General features: G+C 33.7%; 1 protein-coding gene across 3 annotated transcripts in view; it reads left to right on the top strand.

Annotated features, from left to right (window-relative positions):
• Positions 1 to 25,067, top strand: part of LOC135306654 (adhesion G protein-coupled receptor A3-like) — a 254,345-nt gene that overhangs the window by 140,315 nt on the left and 88,963 nt on the right. For all 3 annotated transcript variants that reach the window (XM_064430966.1, XM_064430967.1, XM_064430968.1), the window contains exons 11-12: positions 278 to 439; positions 2,733 to 2,948. In XM_064430966.1, the coding sequence (XP_064287036.1) occupies positions 278 to 439; positions 2,733 to 2,948 (378 nt within the window). The remainder of the gene's footprint in view (positions 1 to 277; positions 440 to 2,732; positions 2,949 to 25,067) is intronic.

Raw genomic sequence — 25,067 nt, 5'->3', positions numbered from 1 at the left:
TTGAGATGAGATGACTCAATTTGTCTGGTTTATCTAGAAGATAAGCTTTAAAGTTGAGAATTAAAAAGCTTTTCCTTGATGTGAGTTACACTTCTCCTTTCTTGTGTTTTCTTTTTCAGTCCATTTAAATTTTTTATAAAATCAAAACTGTCTTTCAATCATGGTTACCAAGAGAAATAAGGTGCCCGCCTTCATTTGTACTCTTACTTGTTCTTTTCTTACTTCTTGAGTTTCACAGACAATACCTTTTGGTTTTTGGTTTTTTTTCCTCTTCCAGATTGGGGATGCTCTTATTGAGATTGCCAGCAATATAATGTTGGTGGATGACCACGTGTTGTGGATGGCTCAAAAAGAAGACAAAGCCTGCACCAGGATTGTACGATGTGTGGAACAGATTGCAAGTCAAATACTGACCAGCAAGATTCAAGTTATATCAAAGGTATTTCAAAAAATTAAAAATAGTTTTGTAAGACTTTTTCTCTTGAATTCTATTTGCAAGACCAAAATATTTTTTAAATATGACCAATGGTATTGAAATTCTTTTTTCTTTGATCAGTTGTATTTATTGTGACCATATAGTGTTGACAACAGTATCTTTCTAATGTTCTTTGTATTCTTTCAGTTTCTATTTTTAAAGCCACTATAGTATATGGTCTTATTTTGAAAGGTCCAAGTTGAGTGAGTGACAGCAACATGTCAGAGCATAAAAGACAACAAGATCCTTTGTAGTTGGAAGATTTTAATAAAACTTACCCAGAATTTCTGGACAATTTTTGATTAAAATATTTAGAAGATTATCAACAAAGGCCTATCATGTCCTAAAAATTATCAATTCAGGGATAGTTTTAATTTTTTTAGAAGCGAACTGTACCTAATTATTAGAAATAATTTTTTACTCATTGTCCTCCATCTACACAAGTGTATCACTTGGATACTGAAAGGTTCTAATTTGGAGACTAAGACATTGTCTTCTTGTCAGCTTCAACATCTAAATCAGAAACATGAAAGTTATACTTTTAGAAATTTAGATAAACACTTTAAAGCCTTATCATTCTTTGAGTTAGTTTGCTTACTTGCTTACTTTAAAAAAATCTTTATTCTTTTCTCAATTGTCCACTGCATTTACACAAAAACACTGTTTAAATGTGAGTTCAGTTACAGAGTCAATCACAGGAAAAATGTATAAAAATAAAAGGAACAAAAAAAAAATAGACTGAAGTGAATTATTGAGGAAACCAAATAGCATAATAGCCTTTGTTTGTGCTTTTAGAAAAGCGGCTTTCAAACAGAGACAAAAATATATTGGACTGTTTCTTAAAGAAAGTTTTTTGTTTCATTCTCATTTACATAAAAGAATCAAATTTGCTGAAACTATTTCTATTAAATATGTAGTGACAATAATGTAACTTTTAGAAGTATTTTGCAATGTGACAGCTAGGAGGGCTCTGTTGTTTTATACTTGCCTTTCTTTTAAATGTCAAGTGACAAAGGTTGAGTTTTTTCCCTGTCACTGCTTTAGGAAGATGTTGACATTACTGAAAAGAGTAATTCTATGTACTCAGACTTCTATATATGTCACTGACTGTTTTGCCTTGCTTTATCTTTTAGCTTCTCATGGTTTTCTGTAGGAGAAGTAGTTTACTGTTGAGTGCAATTTGTAAATAAACAAAAGCTGTGGAGTATTTCTGGTGTCATCTTATGCAATACCAAACATGTCTGTTCCTTTGGGAGGCCAGCCAGGAAACTGTCTCACAGAAATTGCATCTGCTTTCTTTATTTTAGAAAACAGCAAATAAAACACCCACAGCTTAGGTAGCCAATAGTTTCTAGTACAATTACAAAGAAAAAAAAAAAAAAGAAACTCTATAAACTATGTCAGCCATAAAACACTGAATCATAGAATCATTTAGGTGGTCAAAGACCTTTAAGATCATTGAGTCTAGCCATTAATTCAGTGCTGCCAGGTCCACAGGTCAGGAAACAATCTGTGCCTGGAAGCAGAAACCATGTAGTCCTATCAGTGTGGCACCAGTCTAAGGTAGTCCACCTGTTATAACACAAGCTGTTTGTCCCATGCACAGGCCTGTGATGAAATGAAAATGCTAGTTTTAGGGTAGAGGTGCATCTCTGCACTCTGCTGCAGTCTCCATCTCCTTACACTTCACTTTGCTGAAGGGTGGGTCACAGATACACCTGTAACATGGTGCTGCCTTGAACCATTCAGTCATGCTCAATGATCTCATGGAACAAGATGCGTGAAAAGACTCAGCCACTAAGTAGCTAAGAAGGTTCCTGTTTAATTTCTTAGGTACAAAGCACATCCTTATTCATTTTTTAAGTAGTTCTTAAGCCTGGTATTGCTAGTTCACTTTATAACTCTATTGCTTTAATTCCAGATTCCATTAAATTCAATAATGATGGAATTGCAAAACTGATATAATAAGAACTAGTGTAACTATAGAAACAGATCTATATGTATGTATATACATATATCTCAGAAGTAACGATGGAAGCAAACCCACTATGCTGTTGTAGAACCCTGTATCATATTTTTAAATAAGTTCTATTTTCATTCTCACCCCAAGACAATATATAAAAATACACATATGTCTGTGTGTATGTGTGCATACATGCACAATCCTTTATTGAGTGAATGCAATAAACATGCATTGCACACACAGTTGCAAGCATGGTTTATGAGTTTGTGACAACTATTTTCAATATTTTCACAGGTATCTCGTAATATTGCTCTGGAAGCCTTCATGATCAAGCCATCCAGTTTCACAGGAATGACTTGCACTGCCTACCAGAAAACATCTGCAAACTCAGACAAGTCAGTGACTCCTGATTTGGGAAGATGGGAAGCAAATCACAATCCTGATGTGTACTTGAATTTTAAGTGCAACACTGGCAATCTGGATGGTTCTTTGGTGAATTCTTCTACCAGGGTAAGTCAGTATGATTATGAATATAAGTTGTCTATTTTATTTATTTAGCGTTTTCAGCAGCACCTTTAGGCAGAATACTGATTTGTAAAATTAATATTTTATGTGTTGTTAGCACTGTAAACTTATTAATAATTTCAGCGTGTAAGTGGGCTTAAACTGGTGTATTGGGTGTAGCATATTTTGTTATGCTAATGAATATTCCATTAATAGAATCAGGCAGAATGCAGGATGTGAATAGAGATGAGTGAATGTCTTGTTCTTTCTATCTCTGAGTCCAGTTGTGCAGACTTTTTTATGTGTAAACAATCTCTTCAAATTAATTTGGAAATACTTGTTTTAGTGAGGCACTCTCACAGGGTTTTACATTGCAGAGATGCTTTTTTTTTTTAGGGAAATTACATTTACTTTCATAAATAATACTGCACTGTCTTTTGGACTTCATGCTGAGGGAGAGGGTTTTGCTGGATTTTTGAGTAGTAGCTGAAGAAAATAGTAAATAAGCCTTTTAATAGAATACACTGTTATTATCAAATAATGAAGTGTAACAATTAAATTTTGATCTAGCAGGAAATGGAATTTTGTATTTGGCTGAGCATGTTATTGAATTTAAGTATTAGCGTTGAATTTTAGTTATTCTTCAACTGAATCTCACTTTAATAGGCTTATTTCTTGAATTATTTACTATGACAAAATTATGCTTCTCTGAACAATATTACTGGTTTATTGAACTTGAAAAATTTTGATTGAAGTTTGTTGCATTTTAATCTGTATGGACTGTGCAATCAGTTATATGGTACTTTGTGCTCCCATGATCTTCTGCTAAAAGGAGTCATCTTAAAAATGGAAGAATAGGTTAAATTTGTTTCTTTTAATGGAGTTAATTTTTTTCCTCTTAACACTTTTAACATGTCTGTCTATAGGAAAAAGAAAGGTGTCTCTGAAAAGCAATGAGTTTGTCATCCATAAGGTGAAAACTAAATGTCAAAGATCTAAAAGACACAAGATTTGTTCAAGAGGAAATCCTGGAACACTCTGAATTGTATGGAATAGTATTATTGATATAGAAATATATATGGGAATACAGGAATTGGAAAGTTTTCTTTATTAGCTCCACGAATATTTAAAAACTGAATACCAACCTTTTTAGTAAATTAGTCTCTTTATCGTTGAATGGTCAAGCACTAGTGTCTCTCATACAAAAATCCTACCATAATTGCAAATTTCTCATCTCTTCTATCAAATACTGTCAAATATTTAGAGTAAGTTAGACCAGTTATTTGAAGCCCCTTCCTAAAATGTTGTCAGAATGTCACCATAATGATCTCAGTAAAATCTTTCCTTGTATACTGTGAATCTACCTGACTTTACACAATACAGAGAAGAGAAATTCTACTCATGGTACAAGGAAGCCAGGAGAAAGTGAGCTCATTCCCGTGCAAAGCCATTTTATGTATATGTAATATATATTCTGATGGAAGTGTCCTTATTAGGTGGACCTCCAGATATCACCTTTATATGAATTTGGAAAGATTGTAAGAGGATGATACAGGAGATTATAGACTCAGCTAAATGTTTGTTACACGGTTTTAGGTTTTAACATGAAGGTGTACTCAGGCTTTAAATGTGCTAGGGGAATAAGCAAACTGGATATATTCCTTTAACTTTGTCCTGAAAAGAAAGAAATTTTAATTCACTGCTCTCTGAAAGTTTTAAGCTAACCACTCCCTTAATTCATTCTGAAATTGGTTACATTTCTTCACTGTTGAAGGGAATGATATGTAGAATTGTAACTGATAACAGAAAATGGGATTTTTTATCATCATCCACTAGCAAAATTATTTCTATATTTGCTCATTGGAGGTAAACCTACTTGATTGTGCTGTGCAAAGTTTAGGAAAATAGAGAATTTGTTATAAGGTCAGAATTGCTTCTTTTATTATATCTGACCTTTAGAACTTCATCTTAGATGCTGAGATTACTCTTACAGTCTTCCTCTATTTAGCATAGGATTAATAATGAAGAAGAAAAAGCATTTAATTAAAATCACCGAGTAGATGCAGTAATCACAAATTTAATTAACTTCTAATAAAAATGTGAAAATTTGCTTAAGAAGCTTACTAAAAGAAAATAATCATATGTTTTTGTGCTAGAAAGTGTAGCCCTCTTCAAATTTATCATATTGTAAATCATCTGCTCACTAAGCAAAACAATTATTTATGTTTTCTCTTGTTAAGAAATTTCACTAATCAATTTAAAAAGTGAATCCTCACAAAGCAAAGTGTGGGCAGTAGAGGGGAAAAAACTGGTATAGGTGAGCTCAAGCTTTCTTGTAAATAACATAGCTTTTGTAGCTATTCATAGTGATATTCCCTGACAATGGTAGGAAATTGATACATATTTAGGCAGTGGTTTTCTGTACATCAATTAGCCTGATCTGGTTATTATGGTATAGAACGCCCTAAAAAGGTTAAGAAATATCAAAATTTAAATAAATAAGTAAGAAACAGTTTTAAAATAATATACTTTGAAAATTAAATCATTTAAAAGACACTGAAAGAGGTTTACCATTGAGAGAAGTTTAGGAGATAGCTGTTAAAATATATCTGTATCCACTTATGGTTCAAATATGTTTGTAGACCAACTTGCAGCATTTTCAGATACCCTAAATTAAAATATTATCTCAGCTTGATACGCAAATTTTTATCTTTAAATCTACTTCTGACTCTGTAGCCACCTGCAAGTTTGGAAAGAATCATTTATTGGTGTTGAAGATCGGAAGTTTTGTGTGGTGGGACTTAGACCCAAATGCCTTCTCTTAGATCCCATTTTTGCTGTTTGTAGGGGGACTTTTGCTGCCTGACTGGACTTTACTGGGTGGGGAAAACAAGCTCAAATATATATTCTGAATTTTTGTTATAGTATTTTGACACACTGGGTGTTTTTTCTCTCTGTTTGAGAAGATTTAATGGGATGCTCCCGACTGAGATCCTGTCACAGGAATGCTCCTGAGGCACACTCTGTCCCATATGGTCTGAGGACATCATGATAATGAAGTGATGGTCACACAGCAACCAGGCTGCTGTAACATTTGAACTCAGACAATGTGAGAACAACTGGTGAAATTTTAGTGCCTTTCAGTACAAATCCAGTGTCTGGTTCTTGTTTGGTACCAGACCTGAAGCCTACTTGGAACCTGATCTCTGTTCCCACCTAATTCTGCAAAATACCTCCAGTGTGCAAAGATAATCACTTGTACAGTTAACCCACCCTCTGACTCAGGAAAGTTCCTTCAGCATAGAATGAACCTTTAAACTTCCTGTGCCATGGCAACGAAATGTGCAGCTTGTGGTGGACTGTGAATTTGGTATTTGTGCTTCAACTTTGAAGAAAGTATTTTCTTAACATAATTTATACTTTCAGCTTCATTGAAAATGCTTGTCAAATGAGAAGTCTATTCCTATCTTAATTATTCTCCTGACACACAAATGAATTGGAAATGAGGTTTTAAAATTTCAGTAATGTGTATTTCACATGTAATCCCTGACTTCTGAGTTCTTCATTATATTCTCCATGCATTCTAGTCAACTTTTCAATTCTGTTTATTTCTTCTATGCCCTGAGCCAGACTGACCTTTGGATTTGTCAGGTTGTATTACAGGTATTGTCCATTGAAGAAATGGTAAAAGTTAAATTGGTACCAGACATGCTAACCACAAAAACAAATTCTAAAGTGCACTGACAAAATCCTATGATTACCTGCATGTACCATGTTTAGACATTACACAATTTTACAAATATTCTTGTCTCAGATATACACTCTAGGTAACAAAAGATTTTGTCTTGCATAGAATAAATTTTGATTGTCAGACCATAGATGTAATGTATATATAATGGTAAATCCACAGGTAAAAGTTACAAAGAATGGAGAAAAGATCTTAAAGATTTCCACCAAGTGATAAGAGTTGGGTAAAACACAGAATTAAAAATCCAAAGAGGAATTGTGAATGGGAAAAGTATTGTTGCTGATATAATGAGGTTGATTATCCATTTTAGGATACCTTTTCCCAGTTTCAGAATGCATGTGTACAGAAGTGTTTCAGTGCATAAAGATCAGCTCAGGAAATTCAGAATTCATATAGTGTATAGAATTTGTGAAAAATATAATACTAAATGAATCTACTTCTTGTAATTTGCACAGAAAATAGGTATTATTGATTTTTCTGATTCAGTCTGTCAGACTAAATGTTCCCCATTCCAGATCCTCTTTCATTCCATGCTACATTAAAACAAATACTTTTCAGTCTTCTGTTGAGAATATTCACATTGAAATATTCAATAAACATATACATCATATTAAGAAAATACCATCTGACATTGTCAACAAAATACTTTTATCCTACAGTATGTCACAGTATATTGCTAGGATAATTTTGGGTTTTTTTCTAGCATGAAATAACTAGTAGGTTGATAGACATCATAAATGTAGCATGAATTATGTTGACACCATCATTTCCATTGTGATGGTCTCTAATTTCCCAGCACACATTGCTTTTTAGAGATTATTGCAGCACTTTCCTCTTCAAATAGGATGAACTTGGAGTATGTTGTACGATACACGTTAGTACAAGATTATAATTTTTCTTTTTTTTCTCACGCTTTAATTTTCACAATTTCAGAAAACATGCAATAAAGAAAAAAAATGCCAAGTAAGCAGGACACCAGCAAACGAAACTTAGTGTTCTCAGTTTTATATGTATAGCATATTATAGAGTAACACTGGGCAGAATGCTGGAATACCTATGTCAAAGCCTATTTTGTTTAAAAATATTTTACAAATATGTCAAGATTAAACATCCAGATCAAGTCATATCATGTTATACATCAGAATTTGTCCTCTTCCCTTCCCTTTGGGAAAAAATTTTTGCCCATTTTTCTCTTTTCTCAATTTTCTTTCTATGTCTTAGTGCCCAAAGCATTTTGCTCTTCCTCTCTTGGATAATGGTATTATTTGAAAATTTTTCTGGTAACTTACAAAAGAGTTTGCTTGGGTGTAAATGTATAAATTGATTTTACAATAACTAATCTAGGACCGTTTCTCTTTTCTCTGTGATTAGGTGGGTACTATCACAAAGGTATAGCTCAATGTGATGTAGGCATTTTAAAGTTTGTTATATTTTACCTGCTTCATTCTTTTATATTTATTCTACTTTTTAAAAGATCTTTTATATATAGCTTTAATTTAATCCTGTCATGGTTTTAATAGTGATTTAGAATATATCCAGACATACAATACCTATTTATTCAATATTCTAAATAATCACCTTAATTCTGCATTCAAAAAAGAATATTTTAATATTCGTCCTTATTCTTAATAATATCTAAGAGGTATCGAAAAATAGCTGTTGGTATGTCTCTTATTACAGCCATGGACCCCTTGTTTTAAAATAAAATTAAAACTAAATAAAAACATTTAGAAATATGATATATAAACTATTTTCTGTGGAAGCATTAATTTGCTTGCAGGTGGGTTCAGATTATACACTGAGGACTAGCTATGGAAAAAGTTGAAATATCTGTCATTCAGGTAATTAGAGGGTTTAATTTCAAAATCAAAACCAGACAAGAAGAACTGCAACTCTCTTTCTCTTTCCAGTATGCTCAAATCACATTTTTATATTGATACCACTTACTACTACTCCTTCTCAAATAACAACAAAGAATATCTGTACATTTGTGCCCACCGTGACACCTGCAATGTTTGTAGTTTGGTGTTCTGTTTTCAACATACCTTCTTTTTTCTTTTCTCTGTACATGCTTCTGTAGCCTTTTATTATCTGGATAGTCATCCTGCACTTACAGATCTAAAGATTGAGAAAAATTGAACAGTGCCCAAATATTATTAATTCATATGTGAAAAATGTCAATTATATTAGGTATACAGAAGTGTTTCTGTAATTCTTGTATTGGTTTATCATGTGTTTTAACATATAAAAATTAACGTACATTATGTTTTTTAAAAGTGGGAAAAATTTTACACTTGTTTCATGGGTGCATAAAAGGAACTTTAATATGTGTAACTACATGATCATACCCTTTTTGGTTTTTTTTTTTGTCTTTGGTACTTCTCTTTTAGCAGAGAAAAAGCTAATTCTGCGAATAATACTAACCCTCTGTGTGTTTTTTTACATTTCATTAATGTTTCAGAAACATGTATTTTGTTCAAAACTTAAATTCATCAAGCCATTTAGTCATTCTCCCTTAATGCTCTATACAGTTTGGAGCCCAATCTTGTATGTCTGAAGAAGTGAAGAGAAATATGAATACTTGAAGTTAATAAACGCAAGGACAAAGAGACTGGGAGAATTAGCAACTTGTATTTGATATAAAATTGTGTTATTTGAACTCACATTTGCTTTCTTGTGAAACAAACTTCTGTTCCTGAACACACGAATACTGCTGATTTTGTATGTGCTGTCAATATATATCTAGAGATATGCTGCCACTCTCTAATCCACAATGGCTGAGTGAAAAACAGACTTGATTTTCAGCACCATTGCTCTTGCTATAGAAAAGTTATCTTTGGGATTTCCCAAAAGGCATTATAAGATTAGTTTCCTTGTTATAAACTATTAGACTCCTTCATGTGCATTGTGCTGTTAAATAATAGTTTGTACACTAATTAAGATAAACCACATAACAAAACCCCATTGACACCATAACAATTAATAACGCAGAGCATCAGTTGTTGGAACGTATTTTATGTTAACTTGATGGTACAAAGGTAATAATGACCATGTACAATACTGAGTACAAATGCAAGTCCCACTTCTGCATTGACTTTTGAGGACTTAACTCCCAACTTTCTCATTATATAAAATAAAATGCCCATAATTTTCTAATGTTATAAACAATAAACTTTTAACATTTTTATAGAACTCCCTGTGTAAGTTAAGTATTTTCAACTGTTCTTTTCTAAACTCTCCTTTTTAATGTTTGTTTTATTTTCTCAGAGAATGATTGATGCCACTTAATAGAGCATGCATCGGTATCCAATAAGTAATTACATTTTGTTTCTCAAAATCTTTTTCACTACAAGGTTGCTTAGGTAATTGATTGTTGCTTATTTTAGAGAAGGCATTTCCAATCTCTAAATTGATAATTTTTGTAACTGTGGAAGTGCATTTAAAAGCTTTTTCTTTCTTCTTTTTCTTCCTTTTTTTTTTTTTCTTCTCTCAGTGTTAGCTTGTTGGCTTATATTGGCCCACAAATAGACCAGTGGTAACAAAGAGTTTGCTAAAATAGATTGATTATTAGGAGGTGATATGACTGATTTTTTTTTTTCTGAATGTAGATTTTTTTCCTAGAAATTCTTGATTGTTTCCTGACTTTTTCATCTCCAGCTGCATGTGATAATCTGAGGAAATGGTCAATACCACACAGGTGAGGAGGCTGCTTTGGAGGAGTCAAACCCTCTAGGTGGTATAAAGGTGCTCACGCAAGGGTAGAGCCTTTCCCATTGTCAACGTGACCATATTAGCTGGAACTTCCTCCAGGAAAAGGCAGCAGTGTATGAGGTTATGTATCAAAGGTTTTTGAGTGGCTTTTGGGTTCATGTACATAGAAGAATTAATTTGTGTGATTTTCTGTGTAGTGGTTAGGGCACTATAATTGCTGTGTTGTAGAACTTTCCCAAGGATGGGTATAGATGTGTGGATCTCCAGACAGAACATCCTTATTGAGTATGTAGTGGAAGTCAGCAATGGAATGCAAGTTTTCCAGGAAGTGGGTGTGTTACCTCTATGTTTTATGCACAGTGTAGACCTAGGGGTGCAATTAGGTAGAATACCTCTTCTAAAGTGACTTATGAAGAGACAACTATAGCAGGAAATTGATTCAAGGAAGGACTGGAATGGTTCAGAGCTGTCTTTGTGACACAGGAACTGAAATTTCAGTTAAAATATTTCTGCCAATGTTGCCCTGCTGTTTGCTGAAGAAATTAGTTAACTGGGCGGTGCTGTTTCTGTGGGTTTAGCTGGGATTAGGAGTTCACCCTTGATTTCTTCTTTAGTTCCAGAAAAAAATACATACCAGTAGAAATCTCTAAGATTTCTTTTCTGGGTTGAAGGATTTAATATTTCCTTACTTAATTGACTGCTACCACTTTGTAGAACTTGTGAGATGTGTTCTGTGTCACGGTGAATTCAGAAGTACTTTGCATAGTCTTGTCCCTAAAAATAGATACAAAATTCTGTCAAGTAAAAAAATCTTCTTGCAGTAGTTGTTGTTGATGTATTAAAGTGGCATTCACTAAAATATATAAATTAATTCATCTATAAGAATTTTTAAATTATTTTAAAACCCATTGTTTTTTCTACTGTGTGAAAAGAGTGATAAACTTCTCGTCATTCATGAGCATACACACACAAACACTGATGTTTATACACCTGAAAGAAGATTGCAGTTGGGTGGGGCTCAGTCTTTTCTCTCAGGTAACGAGTGACAGAACAAGAAGAAATGGCCACAAGTTGCAATTGGGGAGGTTTAGTTTAAACATTAGGAAAAATTTCCCTAAGAAGAGGTTTGTTAGGCATTGGAACAGACTGCCCAGGGAAGTGGTGAAGTCACTCAAGCGACTCAAAAAATATGTTCAAGACATTCAAAAAGGGCTCAAAAAGTATGTGCACATCATTTGGGGAAAATGGTTTAGCAGTGAACATGTCAGTGCTGTTGGACTTGGTGATTTTAGAGGCCTTTTCCAAACTTAACAATTCCATGTTTCTATGTTTCATGGTTTTGAGGACTGGAATCCTGCTTTCTCTGTATAAGGGGTTAGTAACAGTTGTTCTGGAAGGATAGTGCATGTGGACAGATAATAATACATGTTTATGGTGCTTTGTAGGTATTTGAGTTTAATCTATTTTCTGAACTTTGAAAATATCTCCTAAAAATAATGCAGTGGGAAAATAAAGTGAAGAGAGTGAGGCAAGGGGCAGGGGGGTATTTCAGAAGTAGTAAACTTACTAGAATCAATTTCCTGAGTTTACAGTTCTCATGAGATCATTCCCTGCTATAACATCTAGTGTTGGAGTGTGTGGGAAGAGGGAGAGATTTTCGTGGTGAGGGAGGAGGAGTGAGTTGTTTACTTGGGCTTTTTTTAACAACAAAAAAACTTTGACAAGACTTGTGATACTAGGGGAGTTGACTGTGACCATAATGATTCATTTTTGTCTGTCATTTTAGACTGTCATGTGCTGCACTTTGAAAATAGGATGGAAAAGCGCATGACTGCTGTCCCAGCAGGCATCTCACAAAGATGTGCATAGTATTTCTTGAGCCCATCTCAATGAAAAATTTATTTGTTAGCTAAATTAATATTGATATGCTGATTCATGTTTATGCTGTGAGCTCTTTATGCATTATTGATTTATGTATGGTTGGCATACTATATCTCAAATATATCAAGGAAAGCGTGTAAATGTGTTGAACTATAACTGAATGTAGTAGAGATGGGGATCATACCATTATTTCCTGACTGTGAGTTATAAGAATCCCATTTTTAAACTTTCATAGTTCTACATAAGAGTTAGCTCATTATTCTAAATTATTGCTATTGTGCTCCCACAATGTCCCAGAAAGTGAAGGAACTTACAGGTGTTAATTGAGTTTCCAAATCATCAGTGAAGGAACTTACTATTAATGCCAGGTGAGTTTGTAATGAAACACATAAGCTCTGCTTTACAGAGAAAGGAATTCTACACAGATATTCATTGTTTGACTTCATAAATGGACAGTCATTCTTTGTGAAGTTAATTGGCTTCATAATCTTGTTTTAGCGAATGAAACTCGTACACAGCTTTCTTTAGTTTCTGGGAAAACTTCATGATGAAATAAAAAGGGATTTCCTTAATGAATTTGAGAAAAAAAATGGCTTTAAATGACTCTTCATCCATTCTTTTTACTGCTTTCTTCTCTTGGCATCAATGAGTAACTAAAACATAATTTAAAACAATGCTAACCAAGAGTTACAATTGTACTTAAAATAGCTAGAAATATTCAGTACTTCAGTAGGAATCTTGAATCTGATGTTTTTTCAAATGCTGGTGAAAAGTGTTGAATTTAGGGATAGAATAAAAGTTGCAAAGGGTCAGTCTAAAATTCCATTTTGACTTGTCTCTGACCTCTGGTAGGAGTCTAGTAAGTTGGAAGCTTTGGGAGAGAAGTACATATAGAAATGGAAATGTAATGGTACATCTCTCTTATATGCACCTTGTGTGCCTCATGGATTTCCCCAACAACAGACTTTATCCAGAAGATGGTCAGTACAGGAAACTGGTTCCTTTTTAGGAAAAAATATATCTTTTTTTATACATCTTAATGGTTTAGGACTTATAGTCTTAATGATCTAAACCATCTTAATGATTTGAGTCTTATCCAACCACACATGTATTTGTGTTCACTGAGCTATATTGTGTTTGTTATTCTGTGTAGAAATAGTTCTTTTTCTTAATGTGCCCAGAATGCAAATGTACAAACCTGAGGACAGGAGTAATGATAATTGTCCACATCATCTCTGTGTGCATGGGAATATGTATTCATACAATATCAAACTACAGTCCTGGAGTTTTTCTGCCATTAATCCTTGTACTGATTTTTTTTTTCATATACCCTCCATTACTGCTAAGAAGAAAAAAAGAGGAAAAATAAATTAGCCAATTGTTTTAGCTCAAAACAGGCTGTAGGCTATGAATTTGGATAGACAAGATAACAATTCTTCTCCTAAATGTAGGTTAAAGCCCTTCAGACCAGAACTCTGATGAACCAGAACTAAAAAACACAGTGGCTAATTGGATATGTACAGGTCATACAGTAGATGTAACAGCTGTGTAGTGTATGCTTCACTGACCAGCATATGCTGCTATTTTAAAGGAAAAGAGTAATCTTAGCACTTGACACTTGAAGAAAAAAATTGCATTTCTGCAACATTTTATTGCAGAAAGCCTCCTGTATTTCATAAACTCTATTTGATCAGTACTGTGTAAAGTGTCTTAACAGATTCAAAACTCTTACTAAATATAGTCTAGCAAAGTTGCATGTAATTATCAGAGTCATTGAACTGGAAGGTTATTTACAGCTATGTTGCGTTTCTTCAACCTTTATCACTGCACTTCTGATGATAGCAGTCATCTACAGAAATGCCACCAAATATTAAATATACTATTTAAGTGGTACTGATAATTTAAATGTGTAAATTTCTAATTTCCACATACAATAGAATTAAATATGTATTCCAAACTATTGTAAAACTGCTGTTCAGAAGAACTATGGTTTTCAGTTTTGTGCACTTTCAGAGTACCTCACTGATTTGGCATCTATATTTTAATCCTCACTAAAATCAGACATGAAATTTCTGAAAAGTAAAGTCTCTAGTAAATAAATGTCTAACCTGAGGATATGTCAGAATGTATGTAGTATATTTAAAGTTCATTTTACCCTTAGAGTTTATTTTAATTCTGTCAGATAACAAATCCAATCAGATGGCTGCATCAAGCTTCAGCAGTAAGTTTTCTTCCACAGTGCAACCACAAGAATTTCTGTAAGGAAGAGAATCAGACATGCTGGGTACCTTTTGCTACAGTTCTTCCCAGTATGTTGGTTCTTAGGAATTCATTAATGAGTGGAAAATCACTCTACACATAGTTGAAAACTAGCAGTGAATGTTACAATCTATTGATAATTGACTTTTTGCAATAAATACTCAGCCTGCTGCTGTAGTATTTGGTCCTGATTTACCCTTGTATAATCCAAATGAAATCACTGCACTGAAGTCTATATTTATTTTGGCTAACAGTATGTGCATTCCTGAAAACATCTTATCCCATTTGTTAGCACTTCAAAAAAAAAAAAAAAAAAAACAAACACAAAGTGACTAGGGCACTATTATTTATTTTCATTTAAAAACACTTGTTCATTTAGCATTAAATTTAGCATTAAACTCAGGTATACTCTAATATAAATCAAACTTAAACCATCAGCCAAAGTAAGATAACTCAGACACTATAAGCATGAACTGGTGACCAGTTGCTTTTTGTAATTATCTGCTAATCCTTGAAATATGCTAACATACTTTTTCAGGTTTATGCTAGTACCAGTTTCTCTACCTGCAATTGCTCTGGCAATTCTGTTGCTTCCACACTCCTATTGCCACTAGGAAGAATAAGATACATAGATGATGCTGATTTTCTTTCAATATGCTTTTTGTTTCCAGGCCATTTGTACAGTCAATAAAAGCTACCATGTATTTGCTGATTTCTCAGTATCCTTGAAAGTGGTACAACAGTAAATCTGTTTTGCCTTATAGTTCAGTCCAATGGATAACGGAAGTTTTTAATAATGATTAGGACCTGAGAATAAGCTTCTTTTAAAATGAAATAGGTTTTCTGCAACTGAGAAATGTGTAAGAGAATGAAAACTGAAATATACCTTCTGTAGGCAGAATGTGCAGATGTGTCATGTGAAGTTGTTATATAACCTGAAGAGTCAGGGAGGAGATGTTTATTCAGCTCAGTGAACAAGTACTGGAGTGAGGTTCAAAACTTTAGGACACTAAATTAAACATCATCAGTGCCAGAAAGGAACAGGCTACAGCTTTCACATACAGCTATGGTGATGTCTTCATGCAACTATGAAGAAGAAAAAAGTGTAGGAAAATTTTGGTAGGACTAAAACTCTTTTTCTCCTGTTGTCATCAGCTTTGCTAGTAGGTTCTTCTGTGCTGCTGTGAAAGTGTACCATGCTGATTTACAAAGAAGAACTAATGATACAAACTCCATTTTACTTAGCAGTTGAAAAGGTTGAAAGAACACAAGCCTCTCTCCTTTGTAGGTGTCAACATGTAGATATTGAAATAATGCCCCAAAACTGCAGTAAGAAGTAATAAGTTCTGAGCTGCTGAAATTATTATCCTGGGAATAGGTTTCTAGTGGCACTCTGCATGATTTCTTCAGTTCCCTTTGTAATCAGTTTAAAGGTTTTGCCTACATGCAGACACAGAGGAAAATTAATCTGAATGAACTTTGAAAGTGTTTAAGTGAAACTCTAAGTAGAGTTATCCAGAATCAAAGTAGTTTTCACTCAGTTCAGATGAGTTGAATTAATTTAGAAATGAAGTCAGCTAAATTGAATTAAGGCCACTTAGTTATGAAGGAAGGTATCAACAGGAATGTCTAAGTATAGTTTACTAACTTTAAGACATTTAATAACTTGTTCTAACTTTTCTCGATCATCACTTATATATATTCTTAACACAAGTACACTCTCGAGACTTTCCCAAAGATTTTCCTGTGGAATGTCAGAAGTTTATTCTATTATACTCTGGCCATGTAGAACAACTTTGTCTTTCTTTGATTAATCAGTCTGGAAAACATATTTTTCTTTTTCCTCTTTATCTCACCTTAATATTTCATGCTAGTCATGTTAATCCATGTTAACCCATGCAGGAAGGACTGACTTATCTGTCATTGTCCCAGTAAGAAATTAGTATGTATTCAGTTCTCAGTGTGGAGATACACACTGAAAAGTGCTGTATGCCTTTTCTCCCATGGCATCACTGTAGCTCAGAAAGCTACTTAAGAACCTGAAATGGACATTTGCAAAATGCACTGTTCAGAAATTACTGGTGAGGCTTCAGAGTCTAAACACATGCTCAGGGTGATTTGCTTGGCAGTAACATCTTCGAGATATCATTATGACCAATTTCATACTGTTACGTAATGGTAGCTGTCTTAGCAGTCCCTTTTACAGTCCCTTGCTCCCTTGTATTAACATCAATTTTAAGAAATACCATGAAAGGATAAAATAAAATATTCCAGGGTGGCTTGATTTTTTATGAGCTATGAATGGCAAAAAATGAAAATGCAGTAAATATAAATTTACTGCAGTTACGTTACATAACAGGGTCATGCAGGGAACACAGAGAAAGCACAATCTAAAATTTACTAAATATACAAATTAATTCCTCAGATTTTTATCTCCATAAAGTAAACAAGCATCCAAATCTTGAATGAAGCTGAATGAAGGAAAACTCTGTGAGGAGCCTCAGGTACATAACGTTTTCATAAATCTGCTGAGAGAGCATGTCAAGACAGCCAGCTGCTTTTGTCATCTTATATCTATTTTCCTGTAGTATTGGATCCTGAGTACATGTTTTGTAGTAGAAGCACATTAAAACCCTTAAGCAGCAAGATAAATGCTTAGAGCCGTTTCAGTTAGACTGTTTGTTGGAATAAATCCTGCTCCTTACTGCCTAATCACAGGAAGCTTTGCAGGATCTGTGGCTGTTTTGTAAGGACTCACAAATCTCATACTCTGAAAGAAGTGTCTGCATTTTCAGGTTCATAATACCTAACTGTGCTCAGACAAACTTGGAATTTCTTGTATTCCAACAGGTTGTGAGGCTTGCGGAATAGGAGAAGTCAGAGTGGTGAATCCATTGTAGCTGTACCTGTTACCAGTCCAAGTACAGGAACATTTCAGTAGTAAATCCTGCTTCAGTGGTTATTGACATGACAGGCCATTTTCTTTCTGATTGACTTCCCAGAGCGTTAATACTCACAAATCCCTACTAAAAGAGCCATCTATGAAGGAGATACAATTTGTTTTAAGACCAGCTACTCTATGAATTTCATGTGCTCTGACTCTGTCACCGTGCCATCCCCTTTCTTTTCTAAATGGTACATCATCTTTCAAAAATGAGTTTTTTAAGAAAATCACCTATGGCTTTTTTTTTTTCTTTAAATCCTTGCATAAGAATTCCTTAGAACTTAAGTCAGATCACCTGAAGCCTTGGCCATGAGGAATTTCCTTATTAATTGAGCAAGCCTTGAATAGTCACTACAACTTAAGACAATCAGATCTGTTTTCACCTATTTCTTGTCCACTAATTTTTCAGTTTCTTCTATGACATTTTTATTTCCCTTTCTTTTACTGTGGTGTTCTTTGTGTCCTTTTTTTTTTTTGGGATTTAGTTTTTCCATTGATTCTGATTCCTCTAGAGGAAGGCAGTACATGAGAAAACTGATCGGGTAATTTGTTTCTTTTTCCAATAATGTCCTAATGCACCACTTATCACTTCAGCTGATATTTCCCTCTTTTGGGCTATTTTTAATTTTTTTCCCTTTCTCTTCTTTTGGCAAAAGAAGTTGTCAGGCACATCTTGCCCTTTGGCTGCTTGTGATGCTTCTGCTTAGGCTCTGCAAAAAGGTGACTTCCATTCTGTAACAGGCAGAAAAACTCTCTATAGAGGAGGTCTGGGTAGGGACTGAATACACAGGTCCTCTTTTACTGTGCAGATTTTCAAGAAATAGGTGGTTTATTATCACATAAAGGCAGAATGTCATCTCTTAAGTGAAGTTCTGCTCACACTGGAGAAGGGTTTGCAAAGTATGTTATTGAGGCTTTTTTTGGATATTTTTGGTAATCCTGACTAAATATTTGGTAGAGAAATTGTATTTTCAGTAACTATATAAATGAGTGCTATGATTGCCTAAAATTGAAATTATTTTGAATGTTAGATTCTTCAATTAAAATTTAAAAAAACAAATCCAGTGGGAATTTTGGACATGATAAACAATATGATAAATAATACTGAATTGCTCCAGTTAGCTTTAATTGTTTGAATAATCTTCCCATGATTCTCCAAGCAAAATACAATGCAAATATAATACTGTACAAAATAGTAGGCAGATTCTACATCATTATTTTATTTGATAAATTTAAAAATATGTCTGTTTCCTGGAGAAAAAGAAGGCAATTTGATTTTTTTTCTTTCTATATTTACTTGGCACACAATCAAAATCAAAGAATATATCATTGCTGGGAAAGTTTTGTTACTTAGACCCAGTGGTTTCATATGGTCTCTCCTCTTGCAGCTACTTTCCAAAGCAGTGTAGCTCAGAAAAACTTAGTTAATGGTGATAACTGACAGATGTGACTTCTCTCTGGGACTCTTCATCAAGATATACCTATAATTTTAAACCTTTGTGAGTATTGATGGTGATGCTTACATTCCTCACTTTAGATAATATTTTTTACAAATATTCCAAATTACATTTATCACAGCATTAACAGTGGCAGTCTATGCACCTGCTTGATGAAACTATAAGCAAACAAGTTGGAGAAAGATTTTTAGACATATTTATTGGCTAAACGCTTCCATGTTTTTCTTTTACGTCCAAGAAGACAAAGGTTTTTCAGGTGGCAGAATATGTTGCACTGTCTCTGATCTCAGTTTTCAAAGGACAGGAATTAGGGAAGCATATACTTTGTATTGATACTTTAAAAAAAAAATTTGTAAATACAGTGAAAACCTAATTCATATTGCTAGGGACAAATTCTTGTCACAAGTTCCATTACAAAGGTACCCAATAGAAGACATTGACAAAGGTCAGCATAACATTGGAAATGTTACTGAAATGTTGAAAGTGTACAGGGTCAAGTATTACAATAAATGACCAGTAGCTTTGAAAAATAATGAAATTAGCTCTGAACACAGCAATATCTTTATTAGCATTCTACTCAGAAATGTATGTGTGCTTTTAAATTTGTACATGTACTGCATAATGCATGCAAAACAGAGAAAAGTGGTTTTGTCAAGTGAATTGAAAACAGATTGATGCTGAGATAAAAATTGCTTGAAGGACACAAGGGAAACATTCTGCCTCAAGGGGATGGGTCCATTTTTGCCCTGGTGAATCTCATGTAAGCTTGGAGTAATGGAGATGCAACTTAATGGGTTTTTTACAAGTAACACACAATGTTGTGAAAAGGGGAGGAGAATTTTATTAGTTAAGTTATTGGATAATGCTTTGTCAAAAAAATTAAACATTGTTTAACAGGGTCTGTTAAAAGGTAGGTTAAAAGCTGTCTTCTAATGAAAAGCAAGAGTTCTCACTATTTCAGGGCAATAGGATGTCATTCTGATTGTAGATGTTTGGGAGAGGAATAGTCCTAGCAAAATAGTTAAGAGTGTAACTTAACCCTGCTCTAGAAATTTTATAGAAATATTGACATGGAGCCTCAGTGTTATGAGAACTTATAATTCACAATATGCATGTGTAGCATAATGGGAAAGAATGATTATGGATGTTTACCAGTAATACACCTTACCAGGAATTCATAGGAAGGATTTCAAGAGATAGAAAGTATTATTTCCACATGCTCTGATAGAATTTGAGAGTTAAGAGCCATATGCCAAATTATATTTGGTAATAATAAAAAAATTAAATGAAATTAGTTTGCTTTTGGGAAAGCTTTATTAATTTGTTTCCATGACCATCTAACATTTCAGCCAAGATAACAATGTGGAGGTAAAACCTTCAGACTTCAGAGCTGGAGAAAATTTTTCAACTCCTATTGAAATTTTTGCAGCAAACTTGGAAAACCAATCAACATATTACTCCTGTGTTATGTACAACATTAACCAAGCAGCCTTCAATTCATGTGTTTAGTATTCACCTGTTTGCTTTTACATCACTGATGTTCTTGTTGTGAAAGCACTAATTATTTTCCTTCAAATTAAAGAAATTCAATGAATGATCATTAGACAAACTCCTTGGAGACTATCCCTGTAACAGCTAGACAGATAATTAGAAAACAACTAAATTAGATAATTGGAAAAAAGTAATAAATAGTTCACATTGAGCTAGACATTCTTTATATTTTTAATTTGCCTTGGCAAACTTTTTCTGTTATTTAAATATGGGAAATACAAACCATGTAAAAATAGCTCAGCAACTGCTCCAGGAACTTCTATAAATACCTAAATTAAAATAATGACTACTACTGACATGAGTTTAGAGAAGCTGGATAAAACCTTATTCATTATATTTCAGTTTTTAATAACATGTTTCAGTCCTAAATATACAAATTGATCAAATCTAATTTTTAATTAAATAATTTTAATAAAATAGGATAATAGATGTGCACATTCAGAGTGCAGTCATTGTGCACAGCTTACTAGAAAATAACTATAAAAGCACTGCAGAGTCACTAACAAGAACTGATCATCCAAGCACAAAGAGTCACACGCTGCACACTTGTTGAAAAGTACCTGTTCGCTCATTCTGACAGTCATGTCTTCCAGAGATGTATACTTAAACAATAGGATAGTTCTTCATTATTATGAGTTTCTAATTTAGTAGTCCCTCTGTAGGATCTTTGATCTCTGATTATTTCCAATGATTCAATCTAATTGTGGTAAACTACATTAATCAGCGCTTCCTTAATTTTTCACTTTTCTTTAACAAAAGTTAGTTCATATCAGAGTAATTACTTCCAATTGTTAGATAGTCATGTGAGTCAGCCAAAGAGAAACTTTTATTTTCCTGATTACTGACAGTGTTGTAATACGTGTGGGCAAATGACTCATGTTACCAGGATTGTAGACCACAGGTCCTTTTCTGGAAATGATTGTGATTAAGGAAGGTGTGCCCACCTTTGCACTGTTAATTTTGGCATGAAGAGCAAGCAGTAACTCAGTGTAAGTGCTCTCTGCTTTTCTCACTTCTGTAGATTGTAGAAAATAGAGGTCTGCGGTGTCATTATTCTTATTAGATGTAATCTGAGTTTTTATTTTCTGAAATGTTCAGTAGACTAAATTTATATTGGGAGGCTGAAATAAATGATTATGTATTTGGTGCGAGTGATGTATTCCATACTGACCTTATGAGGATCAAAGAGATTTACTAAGAGTAAGGCCAAGTGATGGACAAAATCATAAAGGAAAGTATAACCTCTCTTAAAGCCTCAATATTACCAATTCTTATCAGAGAAATAAATCAGTGCTTTTGTTATAAGAGGAGTGAGATATTTATCACTGCTGTTTGTCCCTAGAAATAGCCACCTTTCCATATTAAGAATCTATGGACTCGGGGGTGAGCAGATCTGTTACTGTGAAATTGTATATTTCTGTACATGGCCTAAACCAGTCTGCTGGCAGATGGCTGTTTTCAAGCCTTCTTACAGAAAATTAGTCTACAATAACAGAAAATAGCAGTTGAAACTTTAAAATATGCTTGCAATTGTTAGCCTGTAAATGATGCATCAAAAGTGTAAGCTTTGAAAGGTGTGAATAATTGAGATGCAAATAAAATTGAAGTCTGTTCCCAGAAAAAAAGAATTGCTATTTATCTTAAGTTTTATGTAAATAATTTCTTTTCTGTCACAGTTGGCATAGGTTTGATGTGAAATCTTTATATACTATCAATACAAATATGCCCTACCTTCTTGCACATGGTGAGCAGCTACAAAGTCAGAGCAGGAAATTTTACTGCTACTCTTTCTTCCACATGTGTAGATTAATTCTATGGCTTTTTCAAAAGCTTGACATTTTAATGCTTCAGCATTTGCCATAATGTATGAATAGCTTTTTGAGAAGGATACTGGGATAAGATAAGAAGGAACCAGCAATTATTATTTGTCTGAATATATTAAGTTTTGACCTGAAGAGAGACCCCTAGAGACTGATGTGACAATTCAGTTTTCATATCCTTTTCATATTTGTTCTCTTTTTTCTGTCAAGAGGGGCAGTTTGGTTACAAGATCCACTTGTGATGTTGTATTATGTTTGTGTGTACAAATGAACAGTAAAAACTACACAAATGCATGTAAATAAATCTATGTGAAACATTGATTGAAAGGCTGGGTAGTTAAGATGTTTGACTACTACTTTTAAATCTAGATTCAGTCTGATACTGTAAACAGGAAAATTCCTGAATAATTACATTTCTAGCAGACAAATATGGAAAGAAATTATTTTCTTTTGTGAAAGCCACAAAGGCTAAAGAGTTTGGGGTAATTAATTCCTCTGCTTGTCCTTCACTGTATCTACAGAACTTAATGGAAAATGCACTGCAATTGATTTAGATCTTCAGTCTTTCAATCCTTTTACTTGGCTCTCTGATCACTTCAAGTTATTTACCAAAACATTCAAAGTTACAAGTCCAACCAAAGAGGGAGAAAATTTTCTTTCTTCTTTGAAAAATTGCATCCCTGCCCGTGGCAAAGGGGGTGGAGCTTGATGATCTTTAAGATGCAAATTGCTTCCAGTGAAGACTAAATGAGAGATACTCAAGCAGAGAGGATATTACTCTTCCCCTTTTCTCTGCCCTCCTCAGTCTATGCCATTAAGGCAAAGATCAAGCGATTTGGGTTTTTTCCTTAATTCCTGCTTCATAAATTTGAAGGAATTTTATTAGCATGGGTCATAGAAATACAAGAGATGTACAACAGAAATGTAAGGTTCCTTCTAAGCCTAACCATTCTTTTATTCTAAATGTAAGTATTGATGTCTGTTTTTAGGAAATAATTAATTTCAGTGATCTGAACTTAATTTCTGTGATCTGAACTTGGGCATAGAGATACCCAATCTGAACCTTCTGGAATGAAAGTTTTGAAAAATCTCTTAGAAAAACAGTCTTCAGGAATACTGTTTATTTTTAGCTTTTCTTTAGAAAATTATCTTCTCAAGTTTTTCTTCAGAAATCAGACCCTTCAAAACACTTCAGAATATCTTTAGTTTCTGACTGTTGACTCTTGTTTCCCAATTTATCTGTCTGTAGTGAATTCCCTAAAGGCTGAGACCATCTGGTCCTTCAGTTTATTTAACTGTTTCTCAGTTTTTGTGAGCTTTGAATTAAAACTGTCAGGCTCAAGGTTTTTAACCATAACGATTTTTCAGACATCATTAATTTTAATGTTTCCAGGATCTGTTCCATTTTTGCTCTTACACTTATCTCCCACAGGAGTAAGAGCTTCCTTTCTTGTAGAATGTGCTTTAAAAGGGGATTAAAATGAAATAAGTAGGGGGAATCACTGACTTGAAATTCAAGTCTTTATTGGAGTTACTTCAAATTTTCATTAAATAGGTGCTTATGCATTTGCTTGGTTTCACATAACCTTCCATTAAATATAGAAATAAATCTATTTTTCCAGTGGACCAACCTCCTCTAAAGTGTGAGGTGATTATATATGCTAAGTGAACACATAGTAGTACATTAATTATTAACATGTTCTATAAGGGTTAACCACCTACTCTCAAAATACCTCTGTGAGGCTAATAAGTGTTATTTATCCTTGGGGATTTTTTAATTGACAAGATGTACAGACACTGATTTATAAATACTGATGGTGCCTTTCACATCTCTTCTGCAGGAATTGAATATTTAGTATACATTCAGTTAAACTTACACATCTTTTACTCTACTGAGAGTATTAGTTACCATTTACTATCCCAGTGAAAGAGACTGAAATCCTAAATATGTTTTTATGGATCTTTTGTGATATAGATTTTAGTCTTCTTACTGGTTTTTTTTTTAATATCTCAATATTTCACTACAAACAATACTTTGGGGATCATTATCACTGCATAAAACCAGAAGTTTAATATTGATATAGGCATGAAACATAAAAACACTTATTATATTGATCATGACTTTATCATGGTTATTTTAAATGCCCAGAGCAAGAACTTAAATAGTATAGTAGATAAATCACAGAAGTGTCTAGGGATCACTGCTGTGCTTGCACTTTGGTTTTAAAGTACAGGAACCTTAAATATTATCCTCTTAAAAAGTGGGATTGTACCACAAGCGAAAGTAATTAAGACAAATGCTACCACAGAATGTGAATCTTGGGTCACATCATTTACTCTTCAAGTCTGTATTTTTCCACTGCTACCATCACAGCTCCTTTGATTTCCTTTCCTGTGACCTGAATCACATTAATTCACAGAATGATCAAGATTTCAAATGAAGAAGGGTTCACCAGATCTTAATAAGGGCTCCTTCTGTAAGGACATCTGTACTTTTCCGTATGATAGACTTGCAGTTTTTATGATAGACTCTCAGGAGTCCCAGGGGCCATGAGGAGAGGTGTAAGGCTTTAGTTCAAACTTAGAAACTCATCTAAACTAGGACAAGAGTATTTTACTTTTAAAAATACTTATCTGCTGAGATCAGTTCAACTGAACTTCACACTTTAATATTAACGTTTTTAGAAATGGTTTGCCTGGAGGAGGGCAGCAGACACAATTGTAAGCATGTTATTTTGTATATAAAGGATAAGA

The sequence above is a fragment of the Passer domesticus genome, chromosome 8 (genome assembly GCF_036417665.1).
Source record: "Passer domesticus isolate bPasDom1 chromosome 8, bPasDom1.hap1, whole genome shotgun sequence".
Lineage (NCBI taxonomy): Eukaryota > Metazoa > Chordata > Aves > Passeriformes > Passeridae > Passer > Passer domesticus.
Note: the sequence above shows the minus strand (reverse complement) of the source record. Positions and strands in the feature narration are given on the sequence as shown.